This window comes from Mauremys reevesii, linkage group 3 (genome assembly GCF_016161935.1).
Source record: "Mauremys reevesii isolate NIE-2019 linkage group 3, ASM1616193v1, whole genome shotgun sequence".
Taxonomy (NCBI): Eukaryota; Metazoa; Chordata; order Testudines; family Geoemydidae; genus Mauremys; species Mauremys reevesii.
This window is the reverse complement of record NC_052625.1, coordinates 83,108,361-83,132,225: the sequence shown is the minus strand read 5'-3', so window position 1 is coordinate 83,132,225 and position 23,865 is coordinate 83,108,361. Positions and strand designations below refer to the sequence as shown.

The 23,865-nt window shown below is 41.6% G+C and overlaps 1 protein-coding gene across 4 annotated transcripts in view; it reads right to left on the bottom strand.

Annotated features, from left to right (window-relative positions):
- GNPAT (glyceronephosphate O-acyltransferase) overlaps positions 1-23,865 on the bottom strand; it is a 43,296-nt gene that overhangs the window by 8,055 nt on the left and 11,376 nt on the right. For all 4 annotated transcript variants that reach the window (XM_039531891.1, XM_039531892.1, XM_039531893.1 and 1 more), the window contains exons 5-11: positions 22,215-22,342; positions 21,854-21,929; positions 20,818-20,969; positions 20,594-20,724; positions 12,715-12,938; positions 2,374-2,619; positions 1,247-1,326 (exon numbers count right to left, since the gene is read on the bottom strand). In XM_039531891.1, the coding sequence (XP_039387825.1) occupies positions 1,247-1,326; positions 2,374-2,619; positions 12,715-12,938; positions 20,594-20,724; positions 20,818-20,969; positions 21,854-21,929; positions 22,215-22,342 (1,037 nt within the window). The remainder of the gene's footprint in view (positions 1-1,246; positions 1,327-2,373; positions 2,620-12,714; positions 12,939-20,593; positions 20,725-20,817; positions 20,970-21,853; positions 21,930-22,214; positions 22,343-23,865) is intronic.

Below are 23,865 nucleotides of genomic sequence, written 5' to 3'. Positions count from 1 at the left end.
GCACTCTAAAATCCAAAGCATTTCCGACACACCATATAGCCAAAGGATTGAAGGGACTGTACGAGCTGTTCTTTGTAGTTTCAACAACCAAATACAGAACACTTTAATCTGTGTTTCCAGTGTAAACACTTCCTTCAGGTTTGGTGCTCTGGTGTATGTTTTTTGTTTTGTTTTATTTTAAGAAAACATTACTTGAACCTTTAAGTTAACATATGCAGTCCCATAAGCAACCTGGAAGGCTTTCTTTTTTCCTTTTTGTATTGAAAACCTGTGGCTATTTTAAAATAGTACAAATGCAATGTAATAATTTGTTACTTTTGTCTAAAGTGTTTACATAACTTATTTTTTGATTAAAATTAAACTTGGGCAGCTATTTGGGCCCAATCCCTGAACTATTAAATATCAAAACTTTCATTCACTTTAACTTCAGTGGGAGCAGCAAACATATAGCATCACCTAATCCTTCTTGGTATTTTTTTCTTTTGAACTAGAAGTCTCAGAAGACATTACATTAAGTTGTGTTTACACTATTGCGTACTTTATGTACTGTATATAGTTACACAAAAGGGCCAGTCATGACCACATTGAAAGGGCAATAACTAGTTTTATTAACAATGACTTTTAAAAATTCAGTAATATGCACTGTATTTATGCAAAACATGAATCAATGTTGTGGACCATGATAATAAAGACATAGTAGTAAAACATTAAAATAGTGAATATAATTTCTGCTGAGAACAGAGCACTCATTCTATTCTACACCACAACCACTACTCTACCACAAAAGCTTTTTAGAAGTAAGTGAAATATACTAGACTTCCTGGGAGCATTTATGTAGGCAAATGCAGCCACTGCACACTGGAATTTAACCAGAGCATCAGGATCAACACAATTTACTCTCATGAAAAACAAAAAACAACCACCACCACTCACCACAATTTCTTTCACAATCCACAAGAGGTCAGGACAGTAGTTTTCCCATCTCACCTGAAAAGGTGTTCTTTCAGCAGCACAAGCCCTTTAATGCTATGTGGAGAAACTGCTGCAAAGCTTACTCACGGTTGAACGTGGCATTCACTGAATGACCTACACTTGGGTTTCCTTTGAGATGTTCTTCCCAACTCCTGGTTAGTTGAGATCTGACAAATCTCAGGCTCAAAGAATTTGCCACAAAACTAAAGCTAAGCCATCATATACCCAGATAAAAGTGCATGTACCTTTATTTATTTACACAGGATGATTTTACCTTCAGTGCAATGCCAGGGAAGAAGATGAACTCATCAGAAAAAATGTCTCGCAAGAAGATGAAGCAACTATAGATTTCCTCTGGGGGGGGGGCGGGGGGAGGAGAGACGGAAGAGATAAGGTTAAGGATATAACATTGTTCATTTAAGTCATTTGTAAAATAAGGGGGGGAAAGCCTTCAGTGTAAGAGGAAACTTCTAGCACAAATGTTTGGGACAAAAAAATATGGCATGTACACAGAGACTGATTCAACTTGAAATAGTATCATCTATATACTTTATGCAACTAATCTTAAAAAGGGGAAAAGTTGGTTGTATTTGTGCAATCTCCCTGAACATACAGAAAATACTGTAGATGTTTAAAATTAATCTTTGCCACACCAAACATTTTCTGTTTAAAAAATAAAGTTATCCCAAGTACTAAACAAGGGAAAGTACTGACTGCTACAATATTTCACAGACACGAGCAAGGAGATGGAGAGAGCTTTACAACTAACTGCACTCTGTGGGAATAAATCTAGGCTGCAGGTAGTGCATACACTCAAACACCTGAACAGTCAGAGCAAGGCCACGTCCATACTAAACTATTCCACAACCCTATTAAATAGCATTCAGACCCTACTAAAGGAAGTAGCTTGTTTCAAATACTGTTCCATATACCACAACTGGTGTGTGGAAAACTATTTACACTGTTTCCAGTAGTTGATCCTCCCAGGCAAGCTCCAAATGCAAATCAGAATGCCAACAAGAGAAAGGCCTGCAGAGTATCTACTTTCAAGTAAGTAATATGTTCCAGATCAGTATAAATAATGTCAGGAATCACGAGAGAGTCACATTACCTTGTCCTGTGACTTAAAACATTGCAAAAACATCTGCCGTGATTCCCGGAGGAATGCTGTAACGTGGCTGTGAAAACGGATTAGCTTTGTGCTAGTGTGAACAGGGCATTAAAAAAAAGCTGCAAAACAATAAAAATCACAAAATCTGATGCCAGTGGGCCTCATTCTGAATGTTGGTGTAAGTATTCAATTTGATTAGCACCCTGTGACATCAGCAGGCACTCCAGGTGCCCAACACTTCTGAAAGTCAGGTCAAACTCCTTTATAATACTTTAATATTATGAAGTTACCTTTTCTGAAACTTTGCGTCATCTGCAATGCTACTGCCACCAGAGATGGGCGCACAAACACATTCAGCAACTGGTTCCTGTAGGCTCCACACATGAGGATGGAGAGGGCCTGTTTAAAAATAAGCTCCTCCGTAGCTCCATCTTCCTTTCTCATGTCATTTAAAACCACTTGGCCATTGACAAGGCTCACAATGTTGGAGTGCAGGGCAAGGCTGGACGTGACTGCTTTATTGGCACATAGGTTATCTAGTAAAAAGACATAACACTCAGGCAAATGCTAAAGGAAAAGGTAAGTGCAGAATGTATAATATGACATTCTATTTTGCAACCTAGAACAATGTTTACATCTAGGAACACACAAAAAACTGTTCCAGGACGATCCATGTTGGAAAGAGGCAGAAAAAAAAGCATAGGGTGAGGTGGAGAGAATAATTTCAGGCATTCCTGGAACTACAACCTAGACCTTATCATTAGGGTCCTACCAAATTCATGGTCCATTTTGGTCAATTTCACGGTCATAGGATTTTAAAAATAATAAATTTCATGATTTCAGCTATTTAAATCTGATATTTCAGTGCTGTAATTTTAGGGATCCTGACCCATAAAGGAGTTGTGAGTGGGTCACAAGTTTATGGGGGAGGGGGGAGAGGAGGAGGAAAAGAGGTGGCAGGTTGCGGTATTGCCACTTTTACACTGCTGCCTGCAGAGCTGAATCCTCAAGTCAGCTGCTGCCACTCTCCGGCTCTGAAGGCAGCAGTGCAGAAATAAAGGTGGCAGGGTATGGTATTGCCACCCTTACTTCTGCGCTGCTGACGGTGGGGCGCTGCTTTCAGAGCTGGGCACTCTGCCAACAGCCACCGCCCTCCAGCTCGAAGGCAGTACAGAAGTAAGGGTGGCCATACTCCCCCCTAAAATAACCTTGTGACACCCCCAACTCCCTTTTGGGTCAGGACCCCCAATTTGAGAAATGCTGGTTTCCCCCATGAAAATCTGTATAGCATAGGGTAAAAGCACACACAAAAAACAGATTTCACAGGGGGAGTCCAGGTTTCACAGTCCATGATATGTTTTTCATGGCTGTGAATTTGGTAGGGCCCTATTTATCACCTCAGGAAATAAGAAGTGGTCTCCTTCCCTCCCTGCAACCAAAAGTGGATAACCACTGTTCTAAACCTCTCAATGGAGAACACAGAGCTACACTATTAGACAGGTACCTTTCATAGCTCTGTTCACCACATTTATTTTAGATTTGCAAATGTACATTTTTAATTCTCATCTATCCCTCTGTCAAGGTAAGAGCAAAATTTGCCTCTTAGATCCTCATGGTTAATCTCAATTCAGATATTGTTCTACCGCTTAATGCACCAATATTACATTAGTGTCAATGGGAATTCTGCACACATAAGGAGAGAAAGTCACATCAAAATTAGATGGATAAGTATTTAAGAGGAGAATTTTGATTTAAGACTAGCTCTTGTTGCAAGTGGCTCATCTTCCTAAGCAATTATCAGTTAGACCCTTATACCAGTTTGGTTGGGGGAGGGGGTTGGAAGGGGAAGATATAGTTTTCAAGAACCTGCTTATTATTATCCAATCTGTAAGAACATTTGTATTAGAGAAACTTCCTTGGAGTAGTGACGTAAGGATATGTTAAGCAAATAAGCCTTGTTGACTAAGTAGACTACGGCTACAGAGGATAAAGAAAAGAGTTACTGAGAGGTAAGCTTTTTAGATACAGCAATCTTTCACACTGAATCAGCTAAAATAACTTCGGATAGATACCATTCTTTTGTTGTGAAGTCTTCTGATATTGTAACCTTTGAATCAGATCTAGGAGACTTGACAAAGTTTCCCTTAATTCCCACAAACCAAAGATCCCTCACACTCACCTTAAACTAAAAGAAGTAAAAATGGGACCATCATTGGATACCACACTTGCTTACAGTTAAGAGACTGTACCCAAGCTCAAAGTTCTACTTGCTTCATAAGACATATCCCTGGCACACTTTTTCAAGAACGGTTTTACTGAGAACACTATTCAAAGACATAAATGAGTGTTTGCAAAGCTGAGGTTATAGCAGATAAGGAAAAAAAAATTAAGATAAGCACACCCCAGAACTTGTGGTATGAGATCAAAAGTATACAACATATGCACAGCCTCTTCCACTCACAAAGCTTAGCTTGAGTTATTCTACTTTGACTAATTCAGATATTTTAATTTATTTAATCAAACTAACTGTTTCAAAACATTCTCAATGTAGAATATGAGACAATATTTTTTCTCTGACCAGAATATACTAACAAGCAAGGGAATAGACAATAACCTTAAACTGAACATAAAGAGGTAAAACATATGATCATAGGACTCTGTGCATGCCAATCTACAGGACATTAAAAGGGGTACATTTGTTTCTTTTAAAATCAATTTTAACATAACTTTCATCCCCAAGCAGCTAGTGGCTTATCTGCTGCTTCAACGTCTCTTGTCCTAACTTTGCCAGTGCACTAAAGTTGCTCAGCAGGGTGAGAAGTGGTGAGGCAGATAGGTTGTTTAGCAATCCTTTAATATAGTTTTCTTACACACAGGTACATTTCAATGATAAATAAGCCCAATGTATTACAAACAAACAGCTAGTACGACCAACAGAGAAACAACTAGGAGCTAAAGGTGGGGTGGGGTTGGGAAAGGGCTATGTGGTTTACATAGACGACAAACCACAGACTTTGATGGAGTGTCCAAACTGTTTTTTTTTTACAAAAAAGGTGCTAACTACTTCAAATTAATAACTCAAAGTAAAAAAACAAAACAAAACAAAAAAACCCGAACGTATAATCATATCCAGGTCTTGTCTATGCTATGGGGGACTATACCAGCATAGCTACATCACCATGGCTATGCTGGCATAACCTTGTAGCAGAGATGGAGCCTATACTGACGGAAGGGGTTTCTCTGTTGCTGTAGGAACACCATTTCACAGAGCAACAATAGCTACACTGATGGAGGCATTCTTCCATCAACCTAGCTGCGTCTACACTGGGGGTTAGATTAGCATAATCACATCACTCTGGGATGAGGATTTTTCATACCCCTGAGTGACACAGCTATGTCAACTTAAAATTTAAGCATAAACCATGCCCCATAAAGTGGCCAGCACAAAACAGCGGAATCTGCTCTACCATCAGTCCTTTGTCTTACATTTTGACAATATAGGCTGCTTATTTTAACAGTAAATGATTCTGCCATTTAGTTTTACAGAATATGGGGGACCAAAGAGACCTCTGCTAGCAGACACGGTCTAGGGGATGAGTACCATGGGCCAAGCAAGGATCACAGTTTTTGCCTGCTGGGATGCTACCGCTGCTGATCTGTTAAAAAAATATTGCTGATGTGCTACCATAAATGCTGCTTAAACACCTGGATATCTTCAAAGCATCATGACTAATATATATGCATGTATATATCAGTCATATCGTATATTAAAAAAATCTGGTTGCTGAGTGTTCCAGATCACAGAATTTCAGACCACATCTGGAGGTCTGAAAACTTCTGTAAAGCAACCAAGGCCTCCAAAGATACAAACCCCTAGTGGAAGAACTTTTCAGAATCCAAAGTACCACATCAAGTTTAAGGATAAACTGATGGGGAAAAAACAAGAGCAGGAAATTGAGAATATGTGGTTTGACATTTTACAGCAATTTAGATTATCTGCTTTATTCCTGATGAACTACAGCCCTCGGAGGGAGGGAAGGATCATCAGCAGAGATTGTTATTGCTTATTATTTACATTACTGTAGCATCTAGTGGCGCCAAGTGAGATCAGGTATTTGCTTCACTTTGCAGAAGTGCAACAACATTTTAATGGCAGCAAAATTTATGAGAGAGCTCATGTACAAGAAAATGTCTATGTTCCAGTACCCAGATTATACTTATAACTAATGTTAAGATTATGTATTTTTTAGTAAAAGTCAGGGACAGATCACAGTCAATAAACAAAAATTCACAGAAGCCCGAGACCTGTCCCTGATTTTTACTAAAAATACCCTGGGGGTGAGGGAAGGACAAACAGAGCGCTGCCGATGGCTTGTACCTTAATCAGTGGGCGGGGCATTCACTCAGGCCATTCACTCAGGTGCTGGGGTTGCCTCTCGCACTGAGGTTGCCTCTCCGGGGGAGGGAACTCCAGTTTCTAGGAAAAGGCAGGTGTTAGTAATGGGAGATTCGATTATTAGAAATCGAGATAGCTGGGTCTGTGATGACCGGGAGAACCGTATGGTGACTTGCCTGCCTGGTGCGAAGGTTGCGGATCTCTCGAGGCATCTAGATAGACTTATGTGTAGTGCTGGGGAGGAGCCGGTGGTCGTGGTACATATAGGTACCAATGACATAGGTAAGGGTAGGAGAGATGTCCTGGAAGCCAAATTTAGGCTGCTAGGGAAGAGACTGAAATCCAGGACCTCTATGGTGGCATTTTCAGAAATGCTCCCAGTTCCACGCGCAGGGCCGGGTAGGCAGGCAGAGCTTCAGAGTCTCAATGCGTGGATGAGACGATGGTGTAGAGAGGAGGGGTTCACGTTCATTAGGAACTGGGGAAACTTCTGGGATGGGAGGAGCCTATACAGGAGAGATGGGCTCCACCTAAACCAAAGTGGAACCAGACTGCTGGCACTAAACATTAAAAAGGTTGTAGAGCAGTTTTTAAACTAGGAGATGGGGGAAAGCCGACTGCTGCAGAGGAGCGTGTGGATCGGACACAGACTTCTCTTAGGGGGGAGTCTGATGATAGAGAATCTCCAGGTTATAGTCAGGAGCAGAGGACTGAAGAGTATAATGTAAGGGCCGGATCAGATGATAAACAGTCACATAAAAAAGAATCTGGCATATCAGAAAAAGGCAGGCTAATAAACAGGGACAAGTTTTTAAAGTGCTTGTACACAAATGCCAGAAGTCTAAATAATAAGATGGGTGAACTAGAGTGCCTTGTGATAAAGGAGGATATAGATATAATAGGCATCACAGAAACCTGGTGGACTGAGAGCAATCAATGGGACACAATCATTCCGGGGTACAAAATATATCGGAAGGACAGAACAGGTCGTGCAGGGGGAGGAGTGGCACTATATGTGAAAGAAAGTGTAGATTCAAATGAAGTAAAAATCTTAAGCGAATCCACATGTTCCATAGAGTCTCTATGGATAGAAATTTCATGCTCTAGTAAAAATAACACATTAGGGATCTATTATCGACCACCTGACCAGGACAGTAATAGTGATGATGAAATGCTAAGGGAAATTAGAGAGGCTATCAAAATTAAGAACACAATAATAGTGGGGGATTTCAATTATCCCCATATTGACTGGGAACATTTCACTTCAGGACGAAATGCAGAGATAAAATTTCTCGATACTTTAAATGACTGCTTCATGGAGCAGCTGGTACGGGAACCCACAAGGGGAGAGGCAACTCTAGATTTAATCCTGAGTGGAGTGCAGGAGCTGGTCCAAGAGGTAACTATAGCAGGACCGCTATAGTGACCATAATACAATAGCATTCAACATCCCTGTGGTGGGAAGAACACCTCAACTGCCCAACACTGTGGCATTTAATTTCAAAAGGGGGAACTATACAAAAATGAGGGGGTTAGTTAGACAAAAGTTAAAAGGTACAGTGACTAAAGTGAAATCCCTGCAAGTTGCATGGGCCCTTTTTAAAGGCACCATAATAGAGGCCCAACTTCAATGTATACCCCAAATTAAGAAAAACAGTAAAAGAACTAAAAAAGAGCCACCGTGGCTTAACAACCATGTAAAAGAAGCAGTGAGAGATAAAAAGACTTCCTTTAAAAAGTGGAAGTCAAATCCTAGTGAGGCAAATAGAAAGGAGCACAAACACTGCCAACTTAAGTGCAAGAGTGTAATAAGAAAAGCCAAAGAGGAGTTTGAAGAACAGCTAGCCAAAAACTCCAAAGATAATAACAAAATGTTTTTTAAGTACATCAGAAGCAGGAAGCCTGCTAAACAACCAGTGGGGCCCCTTGATGATCAAAATACAAAAGGAGCGCTTAAAGACGATAAAGTCATTGCGGAGAAACTAAATGGATTCTTTGCTTCAGTCTTCACGGCTGAGGATGTTAGGGAGATTCCCAAACCTGAGCTGGCTTTTGTAGGTGACAAATCTGAGGAACTGTCACAGATTGAAGTGTCACTAGGAGGTTTTGGAATTAATTGATAAACTCAACATTAACAAGTCACCGGGACCATATGGCATTCACCCAAGAGTTCTGAAAGAACTCAAATGTGAAGTTGCGGAACTATTAACTAAGGTTTGTAACCTGTCCTTTAAATCGGCTTTGGTACCCAATGACTGGAAGTTAGCTAATGTAACGCCAATATTTAAAAAGGGCTCTAGGGGTGATCCCGGCAATTACAGACTGGTAAGTCTAACGTCGGTACCGGGCAAATTAGTTGAAACAATAGTAAAGAATAAAATTGTCAGACACATAGAAAAACAAACTCTTGAGCAATAGTCAACATGGTTTCTGTAAAGGGAAATCGTGTCTTACTAATCTGTTAGAGTTCTTTGAAGGGGTCAACAAACATGTGGACAAGGGGGATCCGGTGGACATAGTGTACTTAGATTTCCAGAAAGCCTTTGACAAGGTCCCTCACCAAAGGCTCTTACGTAAATTAAGCTGTCCTGGGATAAAAGGGAAGGTCCTTTCATGGATCGAGAACTGGTTAAAAGGACAGGGAACAAAGGGTAGGAATTAATGGTAAATTCTCAGAATGGAGAGGGGTAACTAGTGGTGTTCCCCAAGGGTCAGTCCTCGGACCAATCCTATTCAATTTATTCATAAATGATCTGGAGAAAGGGGTAAACAGTGAGGTGGCAAAGTTTGCAGATGATACTAAACTGCTCAAGATAGTTAAGACCAAAGCAGATTGTGAAGAACTTCAAAAAGATCTCACAAAACTAAGTGATTGGGCAACAAAATGGCAAATGAAATTTAATGTGGATAAATGTAAAGTAATGCACATTGGAAAAAAATAACCCCAACTATACATACAACATGATGGGGGCTAATTTAGCTACAATGAGTCAGGGAAAAGATCTTGGCGTCATCGTGGATAGTTCTCTGAAGATGTCCACGCAGTGTGCAGAGGCAGTCAAAAAAGCAAACAGGATGTTAGGAATCATTAAAAAGGGGATAGAGAATAAGACTGAGAATATATTATTGCCCTTACATAAATCCATGGTACGCCCACATCTCGAATACTGTGTACAGATGTGGTCTCCTCACCTCAAAAAAGATCTTCTAGCACTAGAAAAGGTTCAGAAAAGGGCAACTAAAATGATTAGGGGTTTAGAGAGGGTCCCATACAAGGAAAGATTAAAGAGGCTAGGACTCTTCAGCTTGGAAAAGAGAAGACTAAGGGGGGACATGATAGAGGCATATAAAATCATGAGTGATGTTGAGAAAGTGGATAAGGAAAAGTTATTTACTTATTCCCATAATACAAGAACTAGGGGTCACCAAATGAAATTAATAGGCAGCAGGTTTAAAACAAATAAAAGGAAGTTCTTCTTCACGCAGCGCACAGTCAACTTGTGGAACTCCTTACCTGAGGAGGTTGTGAAGGCTAGGACTATAACAATGTTTAAAAGGGGACTGGATAAATTCATGGTGGCTAAGTCCATAAATGGCTATTAGCCAGGATGGGTAAGAATGGTGTCCCTAGCCTCTGTTCGTCAGAGGATGGAGATGGATGGCAGGAGAGAGATCACTTGATCATTGCCTGTTAGGTTCACTCCCTCTGGGGCACCTGACATTGGCCACTGTCGGTAGACAGATACTGGGCTAGATGGACCTTTGGTCTGACCCGGTACGGCCTTTCTTATGTTCTTATGCAGCTGCTGCAGTCCTGCTGTTGCTCCTGTGGCACAGGCTGACTGCTGCTGCTCCGACCCCAAGGGGGCTGACCCAACCCCAGCAACTGCTCTGGCATGCCAAGGACCATGGCTCCGGCAGCCTTGGGGCTGGCCGCTGTTCCAGCAGTTGCTGCTCCCGCAGCCATGGAGCTGACGCTGCAGCGGCCCTGCCCAGAAGTCACGGAATCCATGACAGAATCGTCTCCTTATTTATAACTAAGGACCTACTTAAACTGCGATATTGCAGAAATTGCGGATCCCGCAATATTAGGCTTCCACCACAAATCTGTTAGCCCAGGGAGGCTGACAGTGGGAGTTTCCTTTGTCAGCCCCATGCATTCATGACTAATATAGTTGCAGCAAAATGTCTGGTTATAAAAAAAAAAATTGCAGTATTCATATAGCTTCAGCACATTTTTTTTAAACAAATAGGTCTACTCCAGCTTTTCCAAATTACTGCAAATAATAAAAGGTCCATTATTACTTTTCCACAATTTTCCATGTCTTGTCTGCAACTCAACCACAATTATTTGACAAATCAAGTAGGGCCTTACTTATAATCCTACTAAAACAAAAATTCATTATGTTTGCTTAAAAAAAAAAACAAAAAACAAAAAAAAACCACTCTGCAAAATGCCTATATTTGGAGTATTCTTTAATTCACTCTGCAATGAGGCTGTTGGTTTGGGACATATACCATTCGGGTAGTTATTTTTACTGGGTTTACAGAGGCAGAGCTTTCCTTCAGCCAAACAACTGAAAGCGTCTGGAAGGAAGAGAGATGGGTGTTCTTTTGTGATGGACAGAGTTCTGTTACAGTGTAGTAGGTCTATTTTTTTTCGTGCAGTTAGGGCTGGATTAATGCAGGGACTTTAGGGGCTGCAGCCCAGGACCCCGGGCTAAAGGGCTCAGCAGGACTCAGGTAGGCTGCATGCTGTGGCCCCACGCCGTTCCTGGAAGCGGCTGGCTGCTGGCTCGTCTCTGCAGCCCCTGGCTGGGGGGGAAAGAGAGGGAAGCGGCTCTGTGCACTGCCCCCACACCCAGCAGCATCCCCACAGCTCCCATTGGCCTGTTCCCATCCAATGGGAGCTGTGGGAGCGGTGCTTATGGACATGGCCAGCACACAGAGACACACTGTCCCCCTCCCCACCAGGGGTGCGCAGAGACGTGCCAGCTTCCGGGAGCAGCATGGGGCTATGGCAGGCAAGCAGGCAGCCTGCCTGAGCCCTGCTGGCCAGGAGCCGCCTGTGGTAAGCACTTCCCAGGTGAAGCCTGCACCTCGCACCCCCCTCCTGCACCCCAACCCCCAGCCCCAGGTCAGAATCCTTTCCTGCCCCAAATTTCCTCCCATAGCCCACACCCCTCTCCTGCACCCCAACACTCTGCCCCAGCCTGAAAGAAACTAATATAACAGCTGTTCTAAGATAAGAAGTAGGCTATTTTGAATTAACTTAATTATTTTCTATATGTTTTAAGACTGAAATGTAACCACAGAACGGCTTTATGTTAATTAAAAGGCAAGTTTAGTATAATGTTAATAGCCTCGATGCCATAATTGTGATAACTTTGTTTTAAATGAGGAAAAAGACTTGTATACGGTGGCCCCACAAAATCTAATAGCCCCAAGCCACTGGAGAATTAATCCAGCCCTGCCTGCAGTGTGTAAAAATATTCCCCCTTTTTATTATGTACAAATGAGCATTAGAGTAAAGACCTGCTTGGACTATAGTTTATATTTGAGAGATTTTAAAGGGAAAACTGTCATCTTAATCATATAGTGTAAACAAAGTTTTTTATGTATGTTACTAATTATACACTGAAACATGAGACTGGATTTCCCTCATCTTTTTGGCTTGCATAGCTCTCAGTGGCTCCCCATATGAAGTATCACGAGCCACTTTAAAAACAGGTTAAATATAAAGACTGGGCAGGAGAGCAAACCCTGAGGCAGGTGTAAACACTCTCAAACTATGGAATAGGAGAAAAAAATAAAAATCAAAGATGTAATGTGACTTTCTGTGCATGTGTTTGGGAGGGTTCTTGATTACAGGGGAAGTTTACATTACACTGGATATCAAACTTTAGACTCAGTACTATACGGAGCTCCTGTTGCAGCTTAGATAACGTTCTGTGAAATGTGCTTTCAAAAGTTAGGGTTTGGATAAAGAAACAATATTAGGCAAATCTCAGCACTATTTTAATATAATATACTGGAGTTTCTCCCTCTTTACCCCTTCACATCTCAAAAAAGTAGCACATCTCTTCTGTCTCCACATGACTGGATTTTCAGTCAAAATCTCTTGATCAGGACTGAAACCCCTACGCTTGGCTTTTAGTACTGCTTCAACATAAATAAAACTCACTTCACAGTGTAAACTTTCCTTAGCAAAAGGAATATAACTTTCTCTGCATACCAGGCCACTCGAGGAATCCTCCAAAAGCCTGCGTTAAGCCTTTCAGCCAAAGTGTCTTTTCAACCAGAAGTTCAAAATCTATGGCTGGCAAATTCTGGAGCAGGACAGAAGCAATTAATACCCAGGGGCTCAGAACCATGTTTTCTATCTGTAGAAGCTCCATTTTGTAGGCTACATCAGTGACAAATTCCTGGATATCCTCAGATAGCCTTTGGGGAAGATGCCTGAAAGGAAAAGTCCAAACAACATAATATATTACAAGCAAGAATAAGCTCTACATCCGAGGATATAATTTATATCCTAATCCCACTAGTCCTGTACTGTACCCATATATGTATGTTCTCTCTTGTAGATATTCTTCTGCCCATTTTACCCACAGTACAGCACCTAACACATTTGGGCAATTATGCAAGTACATGAGACCTAAATTATGAAGCAAGGCCTCCAGATCTAAGCAAGAGTTATGTTCACTGATTACAAAAAATAATTCAAAACCTTCCACTTTATTGAAAAGATTCCAAAAATATCATACAATGTGAAAATATATGGCTAATGCATATTATTTGTTTGCATTATAGCAAAGAAATATCACACCTGCCGGGATAAAGCAGCTCAGAAGGAGGGGAGCCTTTCTGGACTCTGTCCAGCTTAGGGAGAATGGTTGTTCTTGTGGATTTATGCAATATAAACAGATATTTGCAACTCCGTGGGAAAAGGTAAATTTTGCAGTTATTAATGTGGTTACATACTTGCATTATGTATGGGGCTCTGATTTTGGGTGTTAAACAACGGTAAAAACTCTTCGCTCTCTCCAGAATGCTCGCTCTATTGCACAAACACTCTCTTACACACTTAACTCCTTAACTACACTACACTCCCATCACACCACCTCTTTTAGACATTCTAAATGATTGGAAGCCAAAGTTGGTTTGTAAAGAGAATGTAGTAAATTTCCAGAGTCGGCCTAAGGTTCTTTCTGCCCCCATGCAAAGTAGAAAAATCTTTCCTCCTTACAGCTATAGTGTCTGCTTTCCCCATGTGTGGTGGAGAGAGAGATGTGGATGAATATGAGCTGGAGGAAGCAGAGTCCAGACAAGACAGAGGTGGTGATAGCATGCAGGGGGAAAAGCATCTAGATGGGCAGGGTAGCAACTGTATTCCCCACTATTGTGGGGATTCATCCATTCTTTGCCCAAGAGGTGCTTTTAAATATCCAATTTCACATGGATTTTGAGGGGAAGTGGGCAGCTAAACACTGAAATCCAAGGTGGATGAGAATTGATTTTAAAATTCATTTTTGAAAAAATATTGGATTTTTTAAATTTAAATAAGAAGTTTTTCTTTTAAAAAATAAATTGTTTAATATTAAAATTATTAACGCTTAAATTTATTATAATCTCTTAAAACACTGAAGCAGAAAATGGATATTCTTAATCCATGAGCCTCATCAAAACGTTTGAGCTAAAGGCTGCTTTTCCAATATAAAGAGAATCGGGGGGGGGGAGGGGGAAATCTAACCTTTGAGGTCAAGCGTTATAAATAGGTCATGTACCGTCTTAAAGGCTTGATCCTGTGGGGGATGCAGAGGCTGTTCATCTGAGTGCAAGAGACTGGCAAAGTGATCACCTGCATTGCGACCCAGGGCCTCTGACTCCAGAAGGCACCATCACGTGTCTCGACAGGATCATCGGTTGAGCTCACCTGGGTGGTCTCATACTTCTGTTTTATAGCTTCTCTCTACTTGAGCTCTGATTGGCTCAGTTCTCAATTGAAAGAAAGTCACACCACTGAACTGGGAGAAGTCACTAGCTAACTACCCAGAACCAGAGTTTGTTGAAGTGCTAAACCAGCTATTGACAGCAGTAGCTGCTTCCGCAGGCACAGAAAGAATAAATTTTCTTCATTTGCGCTAATTCATTCAAAGTTGAGAAAAATCGATTGGCAGTTCAAAAAGCAGGAAAACTTGTCTCTCTTCCGGTCTATGAATAAAAATGAAGATGAAGGGGATGAGATCTTCTAGTTTTAAAAGACTGGAGGACAGTGTAAGTAACTTAGGACACTGTCTAATTTTCAAGCGACTTAGGCAAGTAGGAACTTGAGCTCCAGTCACTTCCACTTAGGCATATTTGAAAGTTTTCCCAGGCTGACCTGAAATAATCAGTTTGTTTAATTCACAGACCACAGTTAATCTTTCCGTTTAATAAATCATTTAGTTTTACATGTGATATATGTTTTGATAAGAAGTTTATGTACCCAAAATCTCACATACTAAAAATGTACAATTAAGTATCTGAAAATATTAAGGCATATAATTGCATATAATTATAGTGTATAGTAGCAAAAAGATGTTCCAAATCTAACCTAAAAGCTCTATTTAGTTGTAAATCAACATGGTTTAATGGTTATATCAACCAATGAAAATGCACCTTTAAAAAAAAAAAAAAGAGTCACTGAAGTACAAATGGAAAAGTTGATTAACATTAATGGATTTAAATCAAGGCTCTCCACTTGGTGATTTAACTCAATCCACCCTGCTTACATCTGCACCCAGAAATGCAGTTGTGATTCTCTCTCTCCAGCGCAGACTTTTCCACACTTACCAATGCCACTGGGACCTCTAGTTTAGACTATCACAACATGCTGTATGTGGGGCTCTCCTTGAAGGCCACTTGGAAGATACAGTTGATGCAGATTGCCGCTGCCAGTCTATTTGGTGGTGCCAGACACAAGGAACACAGTATCCCAGTTCAAAGACTGCAGTGGATTCCTAATTGCTCCAGGATACAGTACTGATCTCACTCTATAAACAGGAATCCCTACATATCAGAGCACTATGGTATAAGGGCATATAGGGAGGGTTGGACCTGCCACCACTCCAATTCCTTCTCAGTCACGGAAGTCCAACATGAGACTCTGAGGCAGAAGGGAAGGAGAGTGGGGAGTGGAGCACCCAAAGAGACACACACATCTCAAAGATCTCCAGTTACTGTCCAAGGTAACCTCTCCTCCTTCCTGAGCAGTGCCAGCACAGAGGAGGATGCCGAGAAGGTGGATTCAGTACAGATCACAGAACAGCATCGTCGAAAGCTGCGTCAGCTCTGGAAGCAGTCACAGGAGTGTAGTGTTGGGAGAATATGTGTACTGAAGATCAGACTGCAGATGGCTTGAATAGATGTGTTTCTCAGCAGGGCTACGGAGATAGATTGAGCCCTGGTGGAGCAAGCTACAACTCTTGCAGAGGGGCAATCCCCTGCGGCTTTGTCACAGGTTAAGATGCATCCTGCAGCCCCTTTGGACAGTGTTTGAATGCAAATTTCCTGTCCTTTCACACATTCTACAATTGAGATAAAAAAAAATCTGAGTGATGCCCTAAAACGACCTAATCCTGTCTAGGAAAAAGGCAAGAGCTCTTCTTATATCCAGTGCATGAAGGCTCATTTCTTCTCTTGAAGAGTGAGGCTTGGGATAAACACACCAGTAGGTGAATCTCCTGGCTGATGTAGAATTCTGAGGAAACCTTAGGGAGGACGAGGGTGTGGACATAGTGTTACCTTGTCACAGAAGAACACCATGTGCGGCAGGTCAGCTGTCAAGGCTCCATACACGCCTGCTCTCCTGGCTGAGAAATGAGGTTTTATGAGACAGATGGAGGAGGGAACAGTTCACCTGACAGGTTCAAAAAGGGGTTTCCTCAGTAGGACTCGATCTCTGTTCCACTGACTGGGCCTTCCCCTCAATGTGGAAAAGGCTACTCTCTCATCCACTCAACGAATAGACTTAATCAGGACCACTCCGGATTCCTGTACCGTCAGAGCTTACCTGCCCAGGAACAGATTCAACACTATGTCCAGCCTCATCTGAACAGTACAACAGAGCCCACAAACCACAGCAAGGGCTTGTCTTCGAGTTCTGAGCCATATGGCAGCCAGTACATTTGTAGCATCTTTAGCAAGACTGCACTCAAGGTGTCTTCAGTTCTGGCGCTCAACCATTTACACACCCAACAAACACAACCTATACAAGCAGATGTTCATACCTCAATTCTCTGACCCGGTGGCACATATTCAATAAAAGATGAGAATTTGAAATAGTTTGTAAAAATTGGACTTCACCATCAGGGCTTGATAATTGCCTGCTCTGAACTGCAGCATGGCAGAAGAGTAGATTTTTTGTCCCAAAAGATCAAGTCTTTTTAGTTCTTTATCGGAAGGCATAGAATGGAACTGGTGTTGTCTGTTCTGCTCATTGATGGGTGCAGGATGGGAGAAGAGACATGCCCATCCTTTGAGTGCTATGCAGTATTTTTTATCTGCCCATTTACATGTAGATGGTATAATAGCTAGGGTTTGCCACACAAAACATGCAGGTGCCAGAAGAGTATCATCAATGGGTAAGGCAATTTTGCCAAGGAGGTGTGTAAAGAATGTCCAGCAAGGAGTATTGGGGCTCCTATACCTCCTCCAACAGAATGTGCAGGGTCTCAGCTGTAAATTACATAAAGTCCTGAAAGCCCTTGAAATTGTCAGCATACGACAGTGGGGGAGGCATGACAGCCTTGTCTGGTGAGGAGAAAGATTTGGTGATGCTCCTTCTTCTGCAGTTGGCTCTTGCTCCCCTGTACGATCCTGCTGTGTGGAAGGACCCAAGGATGGCAGTAGTATTTCTTGACATGCTCTCTTATGAGATGGGGCCGTGTATAACTGGTCACCATAAAAGGGCCCAACAGTTCCAATAAGCCCACTGCGGTGGAGCACAAAGGAAGGAGCAGGACCCAATGGTTGTCCTTGCCAGGGTTGTTGGGCGCATCCCCTACTAGGACTTTCATCAAGGCGTACCTCAAGCAAAAGAGGTTGAAAGGGGAACCTTGTATAGACACTTCTGAATTGGATGAAGTGTCATCTTCTGTGTTAAGTGGAGGGGAAAATGGTGTTGGTACTGGTGGTCAAGCTAGTATCAGGGCCTGGAAGGGATTCTGTAATTGCTTTGATACTGGAGCTTGAGAAGAGTGCTGAGTTAGTATCAACCGGAAGTGTGTCTGTGTACCCTCAAAGAATTTTGAGGGATCGGAGGCCCTGGCAGTATCAGAGGGTGAGACACAATTTAAGAGGCTAACATAGGGTAAGTAGGCTCTGGAAGGTGAGACAATACCGGTGTGAAGTGTCTCTTGGTACCCCTCAGCAATGGTGATTCAGGCTCCTCCAAGATCTTAGGGTTTTCCTGGGTTAAAAAACTGCCAGTACTAGAGCTCCAGTTAGGAAACATTTGGAGCCAGAATGTGTGGTGGTACTGCAGATGGTACCAAAATATGATTGGGGTATCCTTCACCTCTGGTTGCTGGAGACAGTACTGATGACAATTTCAATTTTGTTTCTGGAGTCCTTGTGTCTTGGAGAGACAGAGTCTGGTGCCAATGCAGGTACAGTTTCTCAATATGCAGTATGATAGTCTTAGCTGGTGCCGTCTCAGTACTGGAGGGGATGGGAGCCTCAGCTGTACCCATAGTGGGATGCAAGGTCTCCTGAGACCCAGCCTGAGCGGGTGACTTTCCCCTTCTCTTCTCCCTTTCTGGGAAATCAGATCTTTTCTGTTTTGATGGTTCCGAAGGGTCGCCAAGGTTTTTGCTGTTTGTTGCAGTAGAGAGTCACCAGGGCTCTTTGTGGATCCAGTGTACAGAGGGGTGACTCTGATCCTGAGGGTCTCTGCAAGCGCTCAATAAATACGAGTTTGAGCCTGTCCTCCCTCAGTTTCTCATATCTGTTCTTAAAAACCTGAAGAGATCTTACATTTGGAGAGGATGAGAGACTCCCTGAGGCAGCTTGAACGTCTGCTACTGTGTGGGAAAGAACAGCAGGAGGTCTGGCAGGTCCTGAAGCCCAGGGTCTTAGGCATAATCCACACTTAGACACGGATGAAGGCCCATGAAAAATAAAGGCCCAAATCAGGCAAAAAAACAAACAAAACCAGAATGGAAGGGGAAAATTCCCCTTTTAAAAGCACAAACTGCTAAAAATAAAGAACAAATAAAAGTACTAAGAAAATAAAGATATTTTTTAACGAGAGGTGTTGCAAGCCACGAGGCTAGCTGACAGACACAGTGACACTCCATCTCAAACCACAGGTGGTTGAGAAAGAATTGGAGTGATGGTGGGTATGCCCATCCTATATGCCCTCATACAAGGGCCCATATGCCTAGACACAAGGATATCTAGGGCGCAGGTGCAGACCCATGGACACTGCTGACAAAAGTCTCCAATCCAAGTGCATGGGCGTGAACATATCCTGATGTGAGGCACTCTGAAGGATGCTACTTGAAGAAGCGACGAAGAGTCCCGTGGCACCTTATAGACTAACAGACGTATTGGAGCATAAGCTTTCGTGGGTGAATACCCACTTCATCAGATGCATGCCATATTCACCCACGAAAGTTTATGCTCCAATACATCTCTTAGTCTATAACAGGGGTCGGCAACTTTTCAGAAGTGGTGTGCCGAGTCTTCATTTATTCACTCTAATTTAAGGTTTCACGTTCCAGTAATACATTTTAACATTTTTAGGTCTCTTTCTATAAGTCTATAATATATAACTAAACTATTGTTGTATGTAAAGTAAATAAGATTTATAAAATGTTTAAGAAGCTTCATTTAAAATTAAATTAAAATGCAGAGCCCCCGCCTCCTCCCCGGACCAGTAGCCAGGACCCTGGCAGTGTGAGTGCCACTGAAAATCAGCTCACGTGCTGCCTTTGGCACACGTGCAATAGGTTGCCTACCCCTGGTCTATAAGGTGCCACAGGACTCTGTCGCTTTTTACAGATCCAGACTAACACGGCTACCCCTCTGATACTTGAAAAAGAATTACCATCTTCCAGGATTTTATCTAATGAGCATGATTGTAAGGTTAGCAATTTGATTTTTGTCACATGTTGTGGATCAAAATACTATACACAAACATTTTCTAAATCAAATAAAAATGAAGTAGGAAAGCACAAAACTATATCAAATATTCCACTTTTTTTGTTATATCAGTGCAGAGCGTGCAACATTCATAAAAATACAGTTAAGAATATTTTGTTAAATCTTAATGCCATTAAAACAATAGCTTCATAAAGACACTAACTGCTTGGGACTATAACATCTGCTATCCTTAAACAAAAGCCATGAAAAAATCTTAAATTCCAGATATCAAATTGGGAAACCATTCATCTTGTCAGAAAATTACCACTCCTTGACACAAGGACACACACTGTCTGCAATGATGAAGAAGGCAATGTGGGGGGGGGGGGTAGGGGAGGGGAAGGGGAAGATTTAAAATGGTGAAACAACTGAGATACTTCAACTAATGACAGCTCTCAATGGTAGAGCCCAGCATGGCACATGCATGACCATGATCTTGAATAGGATACTCAACAACATTCACAAAACAAGCAACAAATAATGAGCTTCTTCAGAAATACCTGATCACTTAATAATAATAATAGGAGATATACCTATCTCCTAGAACTGGAAGGGACCTTGAAAAATCATTGAGTCCAGCCCCCTGCCTTCACTAGCAGGACCAAGTACTGATTTTTGTCTCAGATCCCTAAGTGGCCCCCTCAAGGATTGAGCTCACAACCCTGGGTTTAGCAGGCCAATGCTCAAACCACTGAGCTATCCCTCCCCCACTTGAGTCACACCACCCCCTGACTTTTACAGAAACATGGCTGAGCTGCCAGAATAATCAGATCAAGTACAGGGGAAGAGAAAGAAAGAACCTGACTCAGAGCATGGAAAAGAAAAGAAAAATGCTACTCTCCAGCCTTAGCTATTTTACATGAGTCAAAAAACAAACAAATGATAGATTTGATCACAAACTATTGGGAGATCAGATGTTCTGGTACCTTGGGACCAAGCGATAAGGACACCGATCGATTCTCCCAGAGGCCAATGTTCTGAGCGACACAGGCTGCCCAAAATACACATGTATGCTTCCAAAATTGTCATTGAGGATTTTTCTGGCTTTCAACAACCCCTGAAGTGCGCAGAGGGGAAAAATGTGAGTTGATATTACAGGGGTACACAGACAGGCAAATACACTATATTATTATTGAATATATTTACATACAGATGTAGACTCTTTTGGCTTAGGGACTCCTAAAAGTTCATATGCATAGAGGGATTCTTCTAATATCCTCTCATAGCTGATGCTGATTGGAACAAGGTAGGTGTCAAAAACCTCTCGTTTAAAAAATGGCTCCATCACAATACTGAGAAGACCTGTAAATAGGTGGGTGACGGGGAAAAAAAAAAAAACCATTCTGAGTCTTCTGGAAAGGAAATTAAGTTGAATTGCAATTGAAAGGCGGCATCTGGTTGTGTACTAATGGACAAAAACTATGTTATAAGATATGCATTGTGCTCACACTATGCAGACGCAAGCATAAGCCAAAGTTGCTATGTGTGCTTTAAAACAATGCAAATGAAAGTTACATTTGATCAAATACCTGTGCTGTATTTACACAACAATACTACTGCTTTGCATTCACATAGCATATTCCACCCAGCGATCTCTCAGCACTTCTACAAACCTAAGTTAAATTTCACAACACTTCTGTGATGATAAATAACTCTTGTTACACCCATTGCAGATGGGAAGCAGGGAGAGGTTAAGTGATTTGCCTCAGGCTACACAGGGAGGCAACGAGAGAGCCAGGAATCTTGTTCATTTCTAGTATTTGTATTGCGGTACCATCTAGCAGCCCCAGTCATGGACCAGGAACCCCTTGTGCCAGGACGTATACAACACAACACTAACCAGTAGAGTAGGCTGGTCTGGAGGCCTACAGGATGATTCCATGCAGCTCCTGAATTTGTCCACCCCACAACAGACCTGCTCTACAAAATGTTGTCCTCTGTGCAGTGTGATCTCACACACACCTTATGTGCGATGTTATGCTGTTTGGAGGACACCCTATTGCTTCGGTGTGTGGCCCGCAGAGGTGCCGCACAACTACACGTGGTCACTGAAGATGTTGGACCACCTTGCTCCTCTCCCACGTTCTATTGTTTTGGTTCTCCCCTCCCCCCACAGCAACACAATAAGGTACTCTGGTGAAAATCCCCAAATTCAATAAAGATTTTAACTTTTTCAACCAACGTACCAAACTTTGGAGTCAAAGTCTTTGCGGTGCGGCTTCTGGTCCCCTCGAGAAAAAATTCAATTGGGGCATAGCCATTCTTCAAAACAAAACAAAAAAATAAGTTGATCATAAATCAATATGATAATGTTTCATCTTCTCTCGCCACAAAGTAAAAAGGCTTATTTTAAGCTGGAAGCCACGCAAGTCTAACATCAGGCATCACTAAATCTACATTCATCCATCACCTCCAATACAGCATATAGTTAAATTAACCAAATCAAGTTTTTCACATTAATGTATCTTTCATAGAACGCATGTGCCAGTAAGGTCAACTAATGCTTTAAAATGTACTTTTTAAAAAATTGTTCAGTAATTTATTTACCCTTAACATTGTTTTTACATATTCAGCAAAAACTGCCCAATAGAGTCTGTTCCCACCGAACGTACGTCGCATAAAAAAGGCACCTGACCTTCGTAGCAGCTCACCAACTATTTTCATTCCTAGGAAATCTGGGGGGAAAAAAAACAAACAAAACTCATTGATTGACTGTGCCACCTAATATTAATCAGTTTCCCTAAAGCTCTGACCTCAGATATTGCCATAAAGAACTAATGCTTTGGGGATTCATTGTAAATATCTTCTATTAGCTTTCAAGCACCGCGCGTGCGCACACAATCTACAAATGGTGAGTCAAGTTTTTGAATTCTGCATTTGTATGTGCAAAGGGGCACTTACAGTCACAATGATCTCTTCTGACATTTAGATGATCAGACTTGAAAATCTGGTCATTGTTATACTGACTCAAAGTCCATAGTAGTTTCAGGCTTGGTCTATGCTACCAATTTATCTCCGTGTAACAACATCGCTCAGGGGTGTGGATTTTCCACACTCCTGAGCAATACAGTTATACTGATTGAACTCCCACACAGCACTATGTTGACAGGAAGGCTCCTCCTGTTGACATAGCTACCGCCTTTGGGGAAGTGGCATACTTATGCCAATAGGAAGAGCTTCTCCCTTCGGTGTAGGTAGTGTCTCCATTAAGCACTGCAGTGCTGTAAATGTAGACAAGCCCTCAATAATCCTGAGAGGGAGCAACACGTCCATTTAAATATATTCTAATAGCTCCATAGCTGATGTAAGTTGGCCTAGCCCTATTCAAGTGAATGAAACCAGGCCCATTTACAATAGTTGATATCTGGCTCATCAACTTTATGAGGAAGGGAAAATAGGAACTCGAAAGTACAGCTGTTATGTGTTTCCTAATCTTGAGGAATCAGGATTACCTCTTTATGGGTTTTGGCAAGTTATTTAGAACACTTGCATTATAACAATGAATTGTTTGGGAAGCCACATAATGCAGGAGAGTTTGAAAAAAGTTTGATCTGTTAGATTCTTGGATCTTCCTCTGACACACTATATCTGGGAACCTTTTAAGGTTGCACAGTGAATGTCAGAGTCAGTAAATACAAAAGTTACAGTTCCAACAGCAACATGAACTTGGTTGCCGTGAATATCTTGTATAACTTTATAGTACAGTACAGAGTAAACTACGATAAAACACATATTAAGCTACACATCTCACTAGAAAGAGAGGAATAGAACATATACACATGCAATACAGTCAGCTCAAAGTTTCAACCTTAATTTCTGGTGATTAATCTTAACATATTAAAAATACATTTGGGATTTAATGTCTTAGGTTTAATAAAGAACAAAATCTGTAATCACCATAAGTGCTTAACATACCTTAAAACTTTAGGGTGTTGTAAGGCACAGTAAGTTCTTAAAACAGCTGAGGATCTAGTGTATATTGTGGTGCCATAAGTGATTTGGGGTGCATTCATTTTGGTCTAACTCTGCTTCCATTAACTTCAATGGGAGGAAAGTTAAGCTAATACAGAGTACTTTTGAAAACTTTGTAAGACAGTACCACTACTATCATACAATGATAGATGTATATCTAATATATAAAGTAATTGCCACATCTACAGCACCTTGCATGTGAAGAGCACAAAGTTAAGTCCCTAAG